The sequence below is a fragment of the Cherax quadricarinatus genome, chromosome 18, assembly GCF_038502225.1.
Source record: "Cherax quadricarinatus isolate ZL_2023a chromosome 18, ASM3850222v1, whole genome shotgun sequence".
Taxonomy (NCBI): Eukaryota; Metazoa; Arthropoda; class Malacostraca; order Decapoda; family Parastacidae; genus Cherax; species Cherax quadricarinatus.
The window spans coordinates 18,053,855-18,072,440 of record NC_091309.1 but is presented as its reverse complement, the minus strand read 5'-3'; the positions used below and the strand labels follow the sequence as shown (position 1 = coordinate 18,072,440).

The 18,586-nt window shown below is 41.3% G+C and overlaps 1 protein-coding gene across 4 annotated transcripts in view; it reads right to left on the bottom strand.

Moving 5' to 3' along the window:
* Positions 1-18,586, bottom strand: part of spri (Src homology 2 domain-containing protein sprint) — a 243,129-nt gene that overhangs the window by 32,213 nt on the left and 192,330 nt on the right. For all 4 annotated transcript variants that reach the window (XM_053777689.2, XM_053777692.2, XM_053777688.1 and 1 more), the window contains 3 exons: positions 8,079-8,219; positions 4,733-4,923; positions 68-159 (listed from right to left, as the gene is read on the bottom strand). In XM_053777689.2, coding sequence (XP_053633664.1) covers positions 68-159; positions 4,733-4,923; positions 8,079-8,219 — 424 coding nt within the window. The remainder of the gene's footprint in view (positions 1-67; positions 160-4,732; positions 4,924-8,078; positions 8,220-18,586) is intronic.

The following is an 18,586-nucleotide window of genomic DNA, read 5'->3' as shown; positions in this document are numbered from 1 at the left end:
TTCTCAGAATTTCGAATCCAATTCAGATTTTTACAGTACAGTAATTTATAGATAATATCATGCTCACCTTGTCCAAGTAAAGCAAGAGATGCAAGTTCGTGTCTGGATTTTGCCTCTTGAAGAGATCTAGGCAATTTTAACTGCACTGGCAACTCGTCACTGCAAAATGACAATGTTTATAATGAAATAATAATGGGGAAATGCAGAAACATTTATCCAGTATGCTTTTTGAGTTCCATCTTACAATCAGTAAGCATACTTGAATCAACTATTTGGTAAAGTGGTTTGCAAAACAAACATACACATAAACACACAAAAAGGCCATAAAACATGCTTGATATATAAGATCATGGGATGGAACTTAATCTACCAGACAAGACTGGTACGAGGCCCAGATGTCAAAATAGGAAAAACTCGAAACCTTTCAGAGGTATACAACTCTGAACTGAAGTGTGACCCCCTGGTTTCTCATTAATCTGGCAGTAAACAAAGCACACTTAGTGCTGTAACATTCAGCATTTAGGTCATGATGCATTTTGTCTTCTGTATGACAAATAACCAAGTGATACACTTAATTTCAGAGGAAGGACCATCAGTAATTTAATTATTTAAAGAATTTAACAACTTTCATTAAGAGTTCAAAGTAAATTTCTTTAACAGTTAATGTTTTGGTTGGTCTCATCAGATACCAGATATTAGCATACCAATTTATTCTTAGAATATATATTTTTTTTTTTTTTCAACAAGTTGGCCGTCTCCCACCAAGGCAGGGTGACCCAAAAAAAGAAAGAAAATCCCCAAAAAGAAAATACTTTCATCATCATTCAACACTTTCACCACACTCAACACATTATCACTGTTTTTGCAGAGGTGCTCAGAATACAACAGTTTAGAAGCATATACATATACTGTAAAGATACACAACTTATCCCTCAAAACTGCCAATATCCCAAACCCCTCCTTTAAAGTGCAGGCATTGTACTTCCCATTTCCAGGACTCGAGTCCGACTATATGAAAATAACCGTTTCCCTGAATCCCTTCACTAAATATTACCCTGCTCACACTCCAACAGATCGTCAGGTCCCAAGTACCATTCGTCTCCATTCACTCCTATCTAACATGCTCGCGCACGCTTGCTGGAAGTCCAAGCCCCTCGCTCACAAAACCTCCTTTACCCCCTCTCTCCAACCCTTTTGAGGACAACCCCTACCCCGCCTTCCTTCCCCTATAGATTTATATGCTTTCCATGTCATTCTACTTTGATCCATTCTCTCTAAATGACCAAACCACCTCAACAACCCCTCTTCTGCCCTCTGACTAATACTTTTATTAACTCCACACCTTTTCCTAATTTCCACACTCCGAATTTTCTGCATAATATTTACACCACACATTGCCCTTAAACAGGACATCTCCACTGCCTCCAACTGTCTCCTCGCTGCTGCATTTACCACCCAAGCTTCACACCCATATAAGAGTGTTGGTACTACTATACTTTCATACATTCCCTTCTTTGCCTCCATAGATAACGTTTTTTTGACTCCACATATACCTCAACGCACCACTCACCTTTTTTCCCTCATCAATTCCATGATTAACCTCATCCTTCATAAATCCATCCGCTGACACGTCAACTCCCAAGTATCTGAAAACATTCACTTCTTCCATACTCCTCCTCCCCAATTTGATATCCAATTTTTCTTTATCTAAATCATTTGATACCCTCATCACCTTACTCTTTTCTATGTTCACTTTCAACTTTCTACCTTTACACACATTCCCAAACTCATCCACTAACCTTTGCAATTTTTCTTCAGAATCTTCCATAAGCACAGTATCATCAGCAAAAAGTAACTGTCAATTCCCATTTTGAATTTGATTCCCCAAAATTTAATCCCACCCGTCTCCCGAACACCCTAGCATTTACTTCCTTTACAACCCCATCTATATATATATATATGTACAGTACTGTATTAGTAATTTTTACTATAGCTAATACTAACAAGTCATCAGCATTGTTCCACACTGTAAATCATGTCTCAGTTTTAATTATTATTATTATTAGTGGACGTGTCAGCAGATGGGTCTATGAAGGATGAGGTGAATCATAGAATTGATGAGGGAAAAAGGGTGAGTGGTACCCTTAGGAGTCTGTGGAGACAATGAACTTTGTCCATGGAAGCAAAGAGGGGACTGTATGAGAGTATAGTTATACCAACACTTATATGGATGTAAAGCATGGGTAGTGAATGTTGCAACAAGGAGAAGGCTGGAAGCAGTGAAGATGTCTTGTCTGAGGGCAGTGTGTGGTGTGAATATAATTCAGAGAATTTGTAGTTTGGAAATTAGGAGGAGGTGTGGGATTACCAAAACTATTATCCAGAGAGCTGAGGAAGGTTTTTTGAGGTGGTTCAGACATGTAGAGAGGAAGGTACAAAATAGAATGATGTCGAGAGTGTATAAATCTGTAGTGGAGAGAAGGCAAGGTAGGGGTCGTCCTCAAAAAAGTTCGAGGGAGGGGGTAAAGGAGGTTTTGTGTGCGAGGGGCCTGGACTTCCAGGAAGCTGCAGGAGTGTACTTGATAGGAGTGAATGGAGACAAATGGATTTTAGGACTTGACGTGCTGGTGGAGTGTGAGCAGGGTAACACTTACGAAGGGATTCAGGAAACCGGCACGCTGGACTTGAGTCCTGGAGATGGGAAGTACAGTGTCTGTACTATGAAGGAGGGGTGTTAATGTTGCAGTTTTATAACTGTAGTGTAAGCATGCCTCTGGAAAGACAGTGATAGAGTGAATGGTGAAAGGTTTTCTTTTTCAGGCCACTCTGCCTTAGTGAGAAATGGCTGATATGTTAAGAAGAAGAAGAAGAAGAAGAAGAAGAAGAAGAAGAAGAAGAAGAAGAAGAAGAAGAAGAAGAAGAAGAAGAAGAAGAAGAAGAAGAAGAAGAAGAAGAAGAAGAAGAAGAAGAAGAAGAAGAAGAAGAAGAAGAAGAAGAAGAAGAAGAAGAAGAAGAAGAAGAAGAAGAAGAAGAAGAAGAAGAAGAAGAAGAAAAGAAGAAGAAGAAAAGAAGAAGAAGAAGAAGAAGAAGAAGAAGAAGAAGAAAAGAAGAAGAAGAAAAGAAGAAGAAAAGAAGAAGAAGAAGAAAAGAAGAAGAAGAAAAGAAGAAGAAAAGAAGAAGAAAAGAAGAAGAAGAAAAGAAGAAGAAGAAAAGAAGAAGAAGAAAAGAAGAAGAAGAAAAGAAGAAGAAAAGAAGAAGAAGAAAAGAAGAAGAAGAAAAGAAGAAGAAGAAAAGAAGAGAAGAAAAGAAGAAGAAGAAGCCGCAGCCGGTCACACAGCTATTTATCACTCTTACTTTATCTGATATATTTACTTATCTGATATATTTACTTTGCGATTCATATTAAAAACGTAATTAAATACAATTAAAACAATGTAAGGGTCTAATTCCATTTAAAATTTTGGCAATTTAAACAAAACCTCCTTTACCCCCCTCCCTCTAACTTTTTCGAAGACGACCTCTACTGGATCTTCCTTACCCTACAGATTTATATGCTCTCCAAGTCATTCTTTGTTCCATTCTCTCTAAATGACCAAACCACCTCAACACCCCCTCTTTGGCCCTCTGACTAATACTTTTATTAACTCCACACCTTCTCTTAATTTCCACACTATGAATCCTCTGCATAATATTTACACCACACATTGCCCTTAGACGGGACATCTCCACTGCCTCCAGCGGTCTCTTTCCTTCAGCATTTACAACCTAAGCTTCACACCCATATAGCAGTGTTGGTACCACTTCAGAGTAGCACTTCACAGCTTATCTTTGGCTTTGAAGAACTGCCACCATCAGTACTTTATTGCTTTGGTGTCATTATTCAGAAAAATTAAGGGTTATTTTCATGCCAAGGCAAACCTTCAGATAACAAACTGTGGAAACTGAATCCATGGCTATGGAGGGTCTACTGCATATGTTTTTTAATCCAATGGCCATCTCCAGCCAAGGCAGGGTGGTCCAAAGAAGAAAACACATTCACTCAATTGTAGTCTTTCATAACCTGGTTAAGATGTGGAAAAAGACACTTATGTACAGTTCAGGACATTTATTAGAGGAAACATTTCACCATGTGTGGCTTCTTCAGTCCTAGGACTGAAGAAGCCACACATGGCGAAATGTTTCCTCTAATAAATGTCCTGAACTGTACAGGAGGGCCCCGCTAATACAGCAGGTTAGGTTCCAGGCTGCTGCTGTAAAGCAAAAATCACTGCGAAGTGACAGCCTTTTTTCACTTTCAAATGCATACAAAAGCCTGATAACATGTTTACACTATCATATATTAAGTGAGCAACAGAGATAGGCCTAAAAAATGCATATACAGTACACACACATTACTTAAAATATTTTTGTTCTTAGCTTGTAGTGAGTAGTGAATATATTTATTACTGGAAGTCTGAATAAATGAAGAACAGGTAATTGAAAACCACTGCATTAGAAAAATGTTGTGAAGCTAAGCGCTGTAAAGCAGGGTCTGCCTGTACACAAGTGTCTTGTTCCACATCTTGTCGGTATCACCATATCATTTTTCAGTCTGGTTAAGTCCCTGATCTACTTGAAGGCCTGGTCTGGGATTGGGACACAGGGACATTGATCCCTGGAAACATCTTAGGTTACCATCCCTCACCATCAAAGACCAACAAACCCCAATGAACCAAAATTAGCTCTTTCTTACCAGCACTGTGAGTAATAGGCAATGAGAGCTGGGAGTTTATCAAAACGGTTCTCCGAGGCTTCCAGAGAGTATGAAGTCCCGTCGTTGTGTATTTCAATGAGGTAGTGTTGTATGTCCGGTCCCTTGTCAGGAGGCAACCTCACACTCAGGGCACGGGTGTTGGGTTTGCTGCTCTGACGAACGATGAAGTTCTGAAAATAAAATATTTATTATTTTCAGTTTTAACATGCTGAACATATTTATGTACTGGCACTCTGTAACAATTAATTTACCTTTTCTAGATTATCCAAAGTATACTGCTAGTTCTTTAGATGAATATGTGCAGAAGAGCATTACAGCACATACAAATAATTTGTATAATTATTTGTATAATTATTTGCTGATGACACTGTGCTCTTGGGAGATTCTGAAGAGAAGTTGCAGAGATTGGTGGATGAATTTGGTAGGGTGTGCAAAAGAAGAAAATTAAAAGTGAATACAGGAAAGAGTAAGGTTATGAGGATAACAAAAAGATTAGGTGATGAAAGATTGGATATCAGATTGGAGGGAGAGAGTATGGAGGAGGTGAATGTATTCAGATACAGTGGACCCCCGCATAACGATCACCTCCGAATGCGACCAATTATGTAAGTGTATTTATGTAAGTGCGTTTGTACGTGTATGTTTGGGGGTCTGAAATGGACTAATCTACTTCACAATATTCCTTATGGGAACAAATTCGGTCAGTACTGGCACCTGAACATACTTCTGGAGTGAAAAAATATCATTAACCGGGGATCCACTGTATTTGGGAGTGGACGTGTCAGTGGATGGGTCTATGAAAGATGAGGTGAATCATAGAATTGATGAGGAGAAAAGGGGTGAGTGGTGCACTTAGGAGTCTGTGGAGACAATAACTTTGTCCTTGGAGGCAAAGAGGGGAATGTATGAGAGTATAGTTTTACCAACGCTCTTATATGGGTGTTAAGCATGGGTGATGAATGTTGCAGCGAGGAGAAGGCTGGAGGCAGTGGAGATGTCATGTCTGAGGGCAATGTGTGGTGTGAATATAATGCAGAGAATTCGTAGTTTGGAAGTTAGGAGGAGGTGCGGGATTACCAAAACTGTTGTCCAGAGGGCTGAGGAAGGGTTGTTGAGGTGGTTCGGACATGTAGAGAGAATGGAGCGAAACAGAATGACTTCAAGAGTGTATCAGTCTGTAGTGGAAGGAAGGCGGGGTAGGGGTCGGCCTAGGAAAGGTTGGAGGGAGGGGGTAAAGGAGGTTTTGTGTGCGAGGGGCTTGGACTTCCAGCAGGCATGCGTGAGCGTGTTTGATAGGAGTGAATGGAGACAAATGGTTTTTAATACTTGACCTGCTGTTGGAGTGTGAGCAAAGTAACATTTATGAAGGGGTTCAGGGAAACCGGCAGGCCGGACTTGAGTCCTGGAGATGGGAAGTACAGTGCCTGCACTCTGAAGGAGGGGTGTTAATGTTGCAATTTAAAAACTATAGTGTAAAGCACCCTTCTGGCAAGACAGTGATGGAGTGAATGATGGTGAAAGTTTTTCTTTTTTGGGCCACCCTGCCTTGGTGGGAATCGGCCAGTGTGATAATAAAATAAAATAAAAAATTATACATGATATGCAAAAGCTGCATTTTATGATTTTGAATAAGAACGTAAGTGGAGTGCTGCAGTTAAGTGCTGCAGGTTGAGTGCTGATGTGGCTGTGTTAATTAACCCTCAACCACAATTGCCCATGTAATCATGCCACATATATTTAACGCTACCCACACTTCTCACTTCAATGACACTACTTTGAGTTTGTTTCACTTATTTAGAACTCTACTGCCAAACCAGTACTTCACTACATCTTTTCTAAATCTAAATTTGCCCAGTTTAATCTATAACTGGCCAAGCTGCAGGGGCACTCACCCCCAAAACCCTCTCCAGGTATGTTATTCATATCCCCTTTATTTATTTCAGTGTTCCACTTGTATACTTTAGTCACATCACACTGATTCTAAATTTTTCCAGAGAATGTAAATTCTATGTCTTCAGCCTATCTACGAAGGAACGATTTCTTATACATGGGATTAGCTTAGTGTATTTATGTTCATTCTGTAATATGGAGACCAAAACTGAGCAGCATAATCTAAATGAAGCCTTCTTAAAGATATATGAAGTTCAAGTACATATAACCTAGACCTTCTATTATTTAAATTTTTTAATACAAAACCAAGAACTCTATTAGCTTTATTGTGAACATTTATTATGCACTTCTGCCTTAGTTTTCAATTTTTTGCTAATCAGAACAAAATCTTTTTCATAACCCATTTGACTGAGAGCTACATTATTTAGCTTACTAGTACTATAGTTATTCTCTGTTACGATAAGAACCTTACATTTGTTCAAATTTGCCTGAATCAGCCACTTCTCTGACCACAGCATCAACTTATCCAAGTCATCTGTAGCTTTCTGGTGACTCAGGAATTATTTTATGGTCATTTTAGCGTCATCAGCAAACTTGGCTGTGTCACCATTTGTTCCCTAATCTCAGTTGCTAATGTAGACTGTGAACAAGGATCCCCATTCTGATTTCTCCTCATTTATGCAAACTCTGTTGCTTATCAGTCAACCATGACTGGGCCCAGGAGATACCACATGTCACTACTTTTTCACCAGTCTTCTGTGTGGAACTGTCAAAGATATTACTGGAGTCCATATATACACAATATTACATTCTTAATCTTGGTCAACTGCCTCAAATGCCTTAGTAAAAAAAAGTTAGGAAATTCTCAAAGAATTAAGTTCATTAGGGCCCTCATCGTGATTGCCTAATCCAGGTATGTTTATTATTCTAGGCAACATTTAGTACATAAAACTATAGTTATTCCTCTTCAATTGCTGCTCACCAAGTAAGAATTCCAGACAGCAAAACACATGTACTGTTTTGGTATAAAATATTATAATGCATATGTTACCTGGAATATACCTGAAGAGGTTACAGGGGTCAATGATCAGGCCTCGCCACTTGCTTGTTTAAGAAACATACTGTGTCTATTTATACTGTGATAAAGGTTTTTTAAGCATGAGCTTTTGCAATTAGCATATCCGTGTGCTAATCCTTTGGGTAAGATATCGCAAAGAAAGTGGATGAATTAAAGACGAAAATAGCCCAACTTCTATATAGCTTATAAAAAGTACAATAGAATTATCATAAAAAAAAAGGATGATGATTAGGTGACTAAATGACATATGGCAAATTTAGTTTGGTCCACCACAGAAACAACGGCTATTTTGTCCCTAAAAGATCTGTACCAGGCGATTTTCTCTGATGAATAAACCAAGTATGGTTCAGTACCTACCCCTTCATCCTTTCCTTGAAGTAGATGAACAGCGCCTGATCGCTGGAGGTCAGGTTGAAACCAGATGGGATTTGTCTTGACGAGTCGCTCCTCCAGAAGAATTTGACAGGGCTCGCACTCTGACCCATCACCACTGCCAGTCTGTTCCACACATATATAGTTGTACATATAATATAGCAAATATTAACCCCACACACCAAATATATACATTTACATCCAGAATAAATACACAAAATTTTTAATACCTCATCATTCTATACACAAAAACAATAAATTACAAACTATTACATACAGTATAAATAAAATTACATTATGCCAATGAAAGGGGAGCAGTGCTAAGTGCAGGTCAAGTGTGGTACAGGCATGTATATGTTTGTATGTATGTGTGCATATACTGTACATGCATAAGTACAGAAAAGTATTTGTCCTACCCATAAACAAATGGCACTGAAAACTGAATACTGGTCTTCACAGAACTTGAGCATTATTGTATATTTTACGATACTTACACCACGGAGTAAATAGTTATTTACTATGCAAATTGTTATTTTGGGAGATATTAATAACATTCAATTATTACCAAAACTAGTACTAACACTACTATTGTATTTACACAATTAACATGGGGAGTACTAAACCCGTAGGGATTGTACAGCGCCTGTGGGGTATGGCATTCAGGCTCAATTCAGGGAACTGAAGCACAGATCCAATTCCCTAGATCAAGATCCCCTCACCAGCATCAAGGAACCTCCCTTGAAGGGTTCTTACACAGAGCAAGCAGAATACACCACAGATAATACCTTAATATGTACAATGCTGCCGTGTTAGAAAAGGCTACAAGTTTCGTGCTTTACGAACATTCCTTAAGCATGGGAAATAAATATCATAAAATAGTAAGTAGCTACTTCAGTCATGCGATGCTACAAAAAATTTCTGGTCTCTTCAGGCTTTATTTAACAATGATCATTTTGTCAAACAAGTGGGTGCTTATGAATAACTAAAGTGTAATGAATACCTGTGAACGCTCAGTAATAACCCACATGGAGATAAACTAGTGTATGCCCAGTTGGGTTCATATTTCACGGCACTATGGTGTTGACACCTAGTGGCATAGGCCTCCCAAGCTCAGCTCACACCACACTTAAATTAACCTGCCTCACTCTGGCAGCCAACGTCACTCAGACAACAAGCGTTTACTCCATCACTCTCTCACAGGCATGGCCCTCCGGGCATGGGCCGCCATAACACACTGCCTGTGTAGAAGAGCTCAAACAAAGTAACAAGCCTCCAAAGCCTTATCATTGATCCCCGCTTGCACAGCTCCCATTTTAACAATGATAAATGGTGGCCAGAGGCGGTCACAGCGTGTTTGAACGGAGAGGGGAAGGAAGATGCTGTCTACTTCAATGCCTAGACATGCTGCATGTGTCTCTCTACGAGTTGTCCCGAAGTTGTGTCTGCAAATTTCATCAGACACGGGATCAGTAGGAACCAGGCCGAAACTTGCTGGATTTTCTTTTGAGAAATCCTGGGTTTTCAGTGTCCCACGCTGTACAGCTTAGCATGGCTATTTCAGTAAGTCAGAGACGAGTTGTGTGGTGCTCTGTGTCCAGTGTGGTTGTTTCTCCACGTGTTTGTGGGTAGGGGAGGGAGAGTGGCGGAGTTCTCACTTCACCCATGCTTATCTCGCACCACCATACACCACTATGCTACTTACTGCCTCTGCTGTTTTCTCTCTGAATTCAGTGTGAATTCTCACGAGAGCTTTGTATCCAAGTGCCCAAGGTCACTTGAAGCCACGTGTGGATAAAGCCACATGGATCTACAAGCCATGTGAAGCGAGCCACATGTCTGCTGCCTGGCATCACCCATGACGTCATTCCAGAACGTTGCCTGACATCACCATGCTACCTAACGTCACACGATGTCACCATGCTGCCTGACACTACCTTGCGACATCACTCCAGGACGTCTGCCAGACGTCGCTCTGCATGTCTGCCAGACGTCGCTCTGCATGTCTGTCAGACGTCGCTCTGCATGTCTGTCAGACGTCGCTCTGCATGTCTGCCAGACGTCACTCTGGACGTCTGCCCCAACGTCATCTCATGTCACCCCACGATATCACCTCGCGATGTCACCATGCTGCCTGACATTGCTACATGTCATCCCACATCCCTCACAACGTCACGCCTGACATCACCACATGATGTCACATCGACAGTGTTCTAGTTTCACAGTGAACAATTTGTATTTAGTATTGTCCAGAACAACTGAGAGAAGATATGTCACGTGTTAATTCCTCTCAGTCAGTGTTCCTGTTTTAGCATTCTCACATGTTCGTGATTGCCGCAGTGTCAATTTCTGTAGAGAAAAGCATCATGTGCTAGTGCAAGCCGTGTTGTAACCGCATATGCAGTGCAAGTATGTGCAGTTTTACGTGTGTCCCCTGATGGAGTGGTCTGAGTCCAGATGTATGTAGACCACAGTGTGATCTGAACCCAGACCATTGGTAACACGCTCATGTTACATCACAGTGTTGTGACCGACAAATGACACTAGTCAGTCCAGGCTTCAGTTATGAGTGTTGAGTCCCCACGTACAGGAAGCTCTTATGCTCGCCACTCATAGATGCCATGCTCGAGTCGTACCTGCTAAGACTCCCTGTTGAGACTCCTATCACTCCACCTTCTGACCATCAGAGTGCAGTTGTCAGCGGACCCCAGTCTGGGGACGCTCAGAGGAGGAGTCAGAGTCAGAGGAGACTCTGACTCCGAAAGGATGACATCGTCAACTTACAGTAGCCCTGTCGGCAGACGACTGACTCATGTCACATCTTGAGTGAGCAGCCTGCACAAAGTATATCCACTTTGACTGCTAGCCTACTCACTCCAGTTACAGCATATGCTGCTACAACTCCCAGATGTTTCGCCTGTTGTCCCTGCTATGACTTGCTCCACCTCCAGGTAACTCTTGCCGGCAGTGTCAGCCCCAGCGACAGTACCAGTCAAGAAATGTTCTAAGTCGCTTACCAGAAGTCCTGCCCAGTTGCCAAGTACTGACGATGCCTCATTCTAGGGCACCAGCAGGTTGTGCCCCAGGATGAGTGAACCCTGCAGCGACTACTTCACCGTTCCAGACAAGACCGTACCCCGATACGCCATAGCAGCATGTTTCTTGTGTTGTAGTATCTGTCCAGACGCAGGAAGGCATGCAGCGATGCCCACCAAAGCCTTGGACCACGATGTTTTAACACCTTTTTTTTTCTTCCCTCCCTATAGAAAGTTTTTTTTTTTGTCCATGTCGACATGTATATATATGATTTTATTGTGTGTTCTGTGCCCTGTTCCTGAGACCAATAATTTTTTTTAGTCAATAATGGTCGAGGACAACCATGTGTAGGTGGCCAAGCAATGTATGCCCATTTGTGTTCATATTTCACGGCACTATGGTGCTGACACCTAGTGGCATAGGCCTACCAAGCTCAGCTCGCACCATGCTTACCCTGCGTCACTCTGGCAGCCGACGTCACTCAGACAACAATCGTTTACTCTGTCACTCTCCCACGGGCATGGCCCTCCAGGCCTGGGCCGCCATAACACACTGCCTGTGTAGAACCCAAAAGTAACAAGCCTCCGAAGCCCTATCATCGATCCCCGGCTTGCACAGCCCATTTTAATGATACTAGGGAGATAAACTGATCTGTATATTGCACCCCCCTCCCCTTCAAGGATCATCATCTGCTTAAGAGGGTTCTAAAAGGGGGGTCAAAATATACAGATCAATTAATCCCCCGAATTTGTCTCCATGAGGGTTATTACTGAGCAAGAGGAGCTTATGTTTTATGTTGTATCATCACAAAAATCATGATTTGCCTCTAACAAAACTTTTGAAGTACACAATTACTATAAAAAATGTTCTTAAAATCGCAACTAAAAAAAAAATTCTTAGTGGTACACAGTCTCTGCTTGCAGTGTCTTCCATAAAGAAAAACAGTATGTACATTTACCAATATATTGGGAAATTTTTCTTCAAATTCATGAGAAACTGTTCCACATTAGTCTTCCATAAAGCATCGTTTGTATTACTCAAATATTTGTTGCAGTTTCAAAAAAATTGTATATCCAATGAACAGGAATATTATCCTCATAAAGCTAATGAAGATGAGTTGTTTCAACACTTTGGGTCAATAAACATAATTACAATGATGTTAGTCATTAAACTACTACTGCTTAATAAAAGTCACGAATACCATTATTTTTATGTTTGATATATATTTAAATAGTACGCATTACGAAGAAAAACCTGGGACTAGGAAAAGTGGAAGGGAAAAAAAAAATAAACGGGCAGTTGAGAAAAAAAAAGCGTGCCACAGAGCGTGGTAGAAAAAAAATGTGGCAGGGAGAAAAGTGGCAAGGAGAAAGCAGAAAGAAACGAGAACGTGGCGGGAAGGTGAGAAAATGTGGAAGGGGGGGGATTGTGAAAGGTCAAAAAAATTACTTAAATGGAAAGAAACCAAAAGGGGCAAGGAAGGAGGAAGCTGACTAAGAGGAGGAATGTGTCGACATTACACCAGCGAGGTGAGTGGCAGGCCAGGGGCATAATGAAGCCAATTAACAAGATTTATCAGGCTCTCACGGGTAAAATTGGACCTTATTAAACCAGCAGCCGAGTTCACTCTGCCCCCATTTCCGTTGCACGTTAATGTTTCGTATAAACAGCGTTAGTTTAATCTGCACGACAATTGTCTAGGACTAACTAAATGTATGCCCTTCAAGTGTTTGTCTCCCCCCTCCCTCCGCCCAAGAGGTTACCAGCACAAACAATGGCAGACGTCAAATGTGGAGGATGACTAAAAACGGAATTAAGAAATTGACAAATTACGAGCAAGAAAAAATCTGAGGGTTATCACCACACCAGACAAATTGCGTAACATTTGCAGCATATGCAATGCAAACAAATATCAGAACGACCTTAGGGTACTAACCAAGAAAATTTTCCAACTTTATACATGGAACATCTTTGGCCTATTTGAATTTGCTGCGCCAGCACAAACAACACCTGGTTTAATAAGTTCAGAAACTCAAGGTCAGTAAGTTGTCAACGATCTTAAGTTATTCCAGCCACGAGGATTTAGCTATAGTCTGTAGGAACTAAACCTAACATCCTTGGAAAAGAAACACTAGGACAAACAAGGTTACAACGTAATTCTGACAGGGACCACAGGGACACATGATTGAGTTGCACGGCATAGGGGCGAGGGGCATGACAAGCGTTAAAAACACAGATGAACCCCAGGGACATTAGGAAACAAGTTAGTCTTAAGGTGGATGAGGTGATGGTGGAGGAACAATGTCAACAGTCCAAGAATCCACAAGGCAGGTCAACGTAATTTTAAAAAGGAGCAGACTGCTAATGTAACTCAATGATTTTTCCATGTGCACGTCTGTCTCACATCAGCATCAATATAAAATAGGGTCACTCTTGTTAAGTAACCACCACGAAACGATTTAGGTGATCAGCATAAGCAAATGAATACGCAACATGGTCTAACTCTACTTGTACCTAATCGATTATCTCTTACTACCCTTGAATAACAGAAAGGCTAAATATATGTTATAATATTTTGCTTCCTTATGCTGGAACCATGAGCAAGCATAAATGCGTGCAGAAAAGGTTTCTGCAGTGGGTACAGCAACTGCTTTCTGCAGTTGTAGAAAGCTTTCTGCAGTTGATGTAATCCACATTTTGCCCTGAATGTAGAAGCAGTTTTCTGCAATTGATAACTGCTTTCTGTAGTCAGTGCAGAGATAGCTTGCAGCAGTCAACGGTCATAGAAACTGCTTGTGGCAGTAAACCATAAATAATAAAACACTTAGGTGGTGTGTGACCTAGCATTATTTTAATGAGAAGCGCTAAACCCATAGTGGTCTTATAGCGTCGTGGGAACGAGGCATTTTGGTTCAATCCAGCAAAGGAGAATTCCAATACATACCTTGGATCAAAAGTATCTAGTAGGAATCGTGGTGCCTCCCTTGAGGGGAGCAGATAATCACATGCCTAGCTTCATTTTCCACATTAACACTGCAAAGGCACCATAGCAACAACTGCAGCATCTTGCAGCCTCCTTGCTCTCCAGTCTCCTGAGTATCATTGTCCTTCCCTCACGTACCCACGCCGTCAGCTGCGACACAGCAACTATGTTCCGTCGCGCGCTGTAATACTTGAGATTAAATTAAGATGGGGAAGACGAGGAGGATGCCACACGCCACACACCAGATTACCTTGATGAACGATGTCGCCGTAGCCACCGTCTCTACGCCCTCGTACCACCCACTATGTACTGATGTACTTCACACCATACCGTCATATATCTCTGAGTTAATTATCATAATTTTAATTATCATAATTACTCCATACCCCCCACCAACATACTGCTGCTCGGTAAGTAGGGCACATAGGCTGAGGGACTGATTGCCTCATCTTTTGTATAAAGTTCTACTGTCTTCTAATTATGTCCAAGAATCTGTATTGATAAAGCCACTGGATGGCGAAACGTCTACAATAAAGACATCCAGATGTTGCACATGTGTCTTAACTTTCATATTGTCGGTATTTTATACCTTTCTTGCACAACAGTTAGGCATCTTCATTCCGAAACGTTTCGCCTACACAGTAGGCTTCTTCAGTCGAATACAGAAAGTAGGCAGGAGCAGTAGAGATGTGAAGATGTAACGAGTCCATCACCCTTGAAGACGTAGATCTACGTCTTCAAGGGTGATGGACTCATTACATCTTCACATCTCTACTGCTCCTGCCTACTTTCTGTACTCGACTGAAGCCAACTGTGTTGGCGAAACGTTTCGGAATAAAGACGCCTAACTGTTGCTTATGTGTCTTACTAACCATTCGGCATTGTATACCATTTTGATATTCATACTGTTGCTCGTTCTCAGCATGCAATTGCACCTATACAGGGTAGAGTAGCAGCACACTGCTGATGTAGATTACACAATTTTGCTGCATAAAAATACTATCCGCCGACGAAACGTAGTTTTTCTTGCAGCTTTGCTTGTATTTACTTCAACTTCCATCTTTCTTTTCCTAATCTCTCCTACTTCCATTTCAATTTTTCCTAATGTTTCCTTCCGTTCCCTATGCTTCAGCCTCCCCTCTTTAATCTTCGGTATCCATCCTATCGCTTTTTTTCTGTCTTCCTACCTTCCCTTCACCTCACTACTTTACCCACTATCTGTATGCTATGCCTTCTCTATCCTGCCTATTCTCAAGCTTCCCAACGTACTACTGCTTCCTCCACCCCCTCCCTCCTTTCTCGTCTGCTCAACCATCACCATCAATCTCTCCGGGCTGTCTGCTGTGTAAGGGAATTGTCCACAATATTCTAGCCATAAAGGGGCGTGGGTCACAAGTGGGGTGGGTAAATTGAGGGGAGAAGGCAAACAATGATGGCCCGGAGACTAATGTGATCCAAAAAGTGAGATCAACGTGTGACACTGTAATACAGGTAAGAGGACACATGGGCAACTATTGCGACTGACTTTTCATTGTGGCATTAGTTGCGCGTGGCCTTTTACCTAACATTGTCGGTAATTCTACCAACATTATTACACTGTAAAACAGGACGCCCCAGTCTCCCAACAACTAAACCATTACCCCATAGCTCTGGAGAGACACACGAGGCTAACTGCACCCGCAATATACACAAGTGAGATTATGGTGTAATAGTTTATAAAATGAAATAGCTGTTAAAATGGCATGACAGCTCTTCAACTTTCAACATAATCGATCGCTAGAAAAAAATCAAGAGTAAAATCAGGTCCCCACAGTGAAATATACTGTACATGTCACAGTTTTCTCAGATCACTTTCTCATGTTATCTTTTTTTTCTTCCCAACATCGGCTGTCTCCCACCAAGGTAGAGTGTAACAAATGCGGAAATACTCATTCAAAAGCCGTCTTGCCAGAAGTATATATCACAAATGATCCTCCGACTTGCCTTATCCCCTTCAGTATATAGAACAAGTCCGGGTAACAGGTTTCTTTGATTGCTTTCATGAAAATGTTATCTTACTTTCCAGCAGCAGATCATGTTGTATATTTGGAACAAGGAAGAGTAATAGCCGGACTCCGGTTTTTCTAGGGCCAGCATATGGATGGGGCCTTGACGGAAATACCAAGGAGTGCGCAATAAGCAGCCTGCCAACAAGTGCCACATGAATGTAAAATCATCTTGCCAACAACTGCCTCAGGAGTGCACAATAACAAGCCTACCAGCAACTGCCTTAAGCAGTGCAGCAACTACAGTGCGCGCAATAAGCTTGCCAACAACTGCCACATGAATGCGAAATAATTTTGACAACTGCCACCGTAATGCTAAATAATCCTGCTAACTGCCACGGGAATGCTAAATAATACTGTCAACAACTGCCTCAGGAGTGCGCAATAAGCCTACCAGCAACTGCCTAAACAATGCGCAGAACATGCCTGCCACACTGCCAAGTCACCTTATGTCCACGAACACTTTATGGTTGCTACACCCATAATATGAAGCATTCTTGCACCATTCCCACTGTCTATAAGCTGTATATACAAGCCTACAGACATCCCGAGCTAGCACTTAGGGAAATTAGCGAGGTATTTCTGTGCCCTTAAATAAGCGTATCTTAAACTATGAAAATGCTCTAGTTTCGCTGAACTTATTGAACTCTTCTCGCGTTATCAGAAAAAAATAATTTATATAAATGTCTACATATTCTGCAAACCGACTTACAGATGCAAGGACAGATTGTTGATACTGGTGTTGGAAAAAAAGTCCGTGTGCTTCAACAACAAACCTGTCAAGCAGCCCTTCTCTAACAATGAGCAATCTAATCTTCAAATAATTTTTTTTTAAATCCAAGCTGCTCCTGCAAACAACTTCTTTGACTTGGTACATAAGCCACAAGATTAATGTTCATTCACAAAGCGGCTACAGTCCATCAGAGGATTTGAATTTTAAAAATAACTTATTTTGACAGGATGAATTTTTTTTTATCTTTTAATAACTATCCAATCCATTCTCTGACCGATATTCACTCATTTTATCTTCATTTCACTTCCTGATTGGCACTGTAATTTAAGCCGCATCGAATTTACGCCAAATGCAACAATGTGGTAGAACATATTGTACGCAACTTTTTCTTTCACTGAGGAATGACTGTTCATCATTACTTTCACTAGCACCTACCACAGGCTATAGTGGAACACCAAGTGGCGGTGATGTTTGTTCGTCAGGAAACATGGTGTCCTGACATGGATCAGTCAATATCTCGTGGCGTGCCAAAGCTAGGATTCACACTATTCATAAAACATACGATCCCCACCTAGTAGTCCTAACATCAAAAAGAAAAATCTGTACTCGACATTATATGAAAGATTTTCACAATTTCCTTGGGAGATTTGTTTGTGTCACACTAAAGTTGACATTTTTATAACAAACGTTTTGCCAGAGAAATAATTAAGAAATTACGATTGTTTCGCAGTAATCATGACTGAAAAGTGGAAGCAAAAAATTCACGTCTTCCATCAATAAGACCATTAATGGTCTTATCAAAGCACTCGTGATTTGAACATATGTATATATTTTATTCAAATTATTACATTCATAAGGGAGCGCTAAACCCGTAGAGGTCATACAGAACCTGGTAAATGGGATTTAGGTTCGTTCCAAGGAAGAGAGCGGGCCTAATTCCTTGGATCAAGAGCACCCTTGAAGGGTACAAGAGGGTCCCGGGGTACAATTCAGCGTCGTCACCTACTGTAAGCGGGTCCTGTCCCTCAACCTCTAACCTTATTACACACTCCACCACCTGCATCAGTTACACAAATTATTCTTGAATTATATTTAACGTCTGAATGCGCGCAGTTAAAATATACAGTCGCACGATGCTTAGAACATTTAGAGTTGGTACAGCTGCCGAGACGGGTAACAGACTTGGGGGGGGGGATAGTAAGTTAGGCGCCATGTTTGGAGAGTAAGTGTCGGCCAGTTGATGAGCTTGAGGCACCGGCCACCTGCTTACTGTATCCGGTCCACGTGGGCCTGGCTGGCCTAGGTCACGTAATGACGACTCCACGGGCGATACGGCCACGTCGGAAACACGAAAACTTAAGACTATTTTTTCCGGAGAGGAAAAACTGCCAAGACGCCACATAAATGCTTTAAGTTTTAAGGTACTACTAAGGACATCAAGGCCACATTTCACCTTTATAATACTGTAATCCTAAAATAAGGAATGGAGCGATCTGTATGCACAGACATGTACACTCTCCAATGATAATATCCTGTGATGAAAGCTCGTAAACCAGGTTGTGAAATAGATGCGAGGATAAGGTAAGATTTTCTTCGGATTTTTAACCCCGGAAGGTTAGCCATCCAGGATAACCCAAGAAAGTCAGTGCGTCATCGAGGACTGTCTAATCCATTGGGGTCTTCAAGCTTGTCCCCCAGA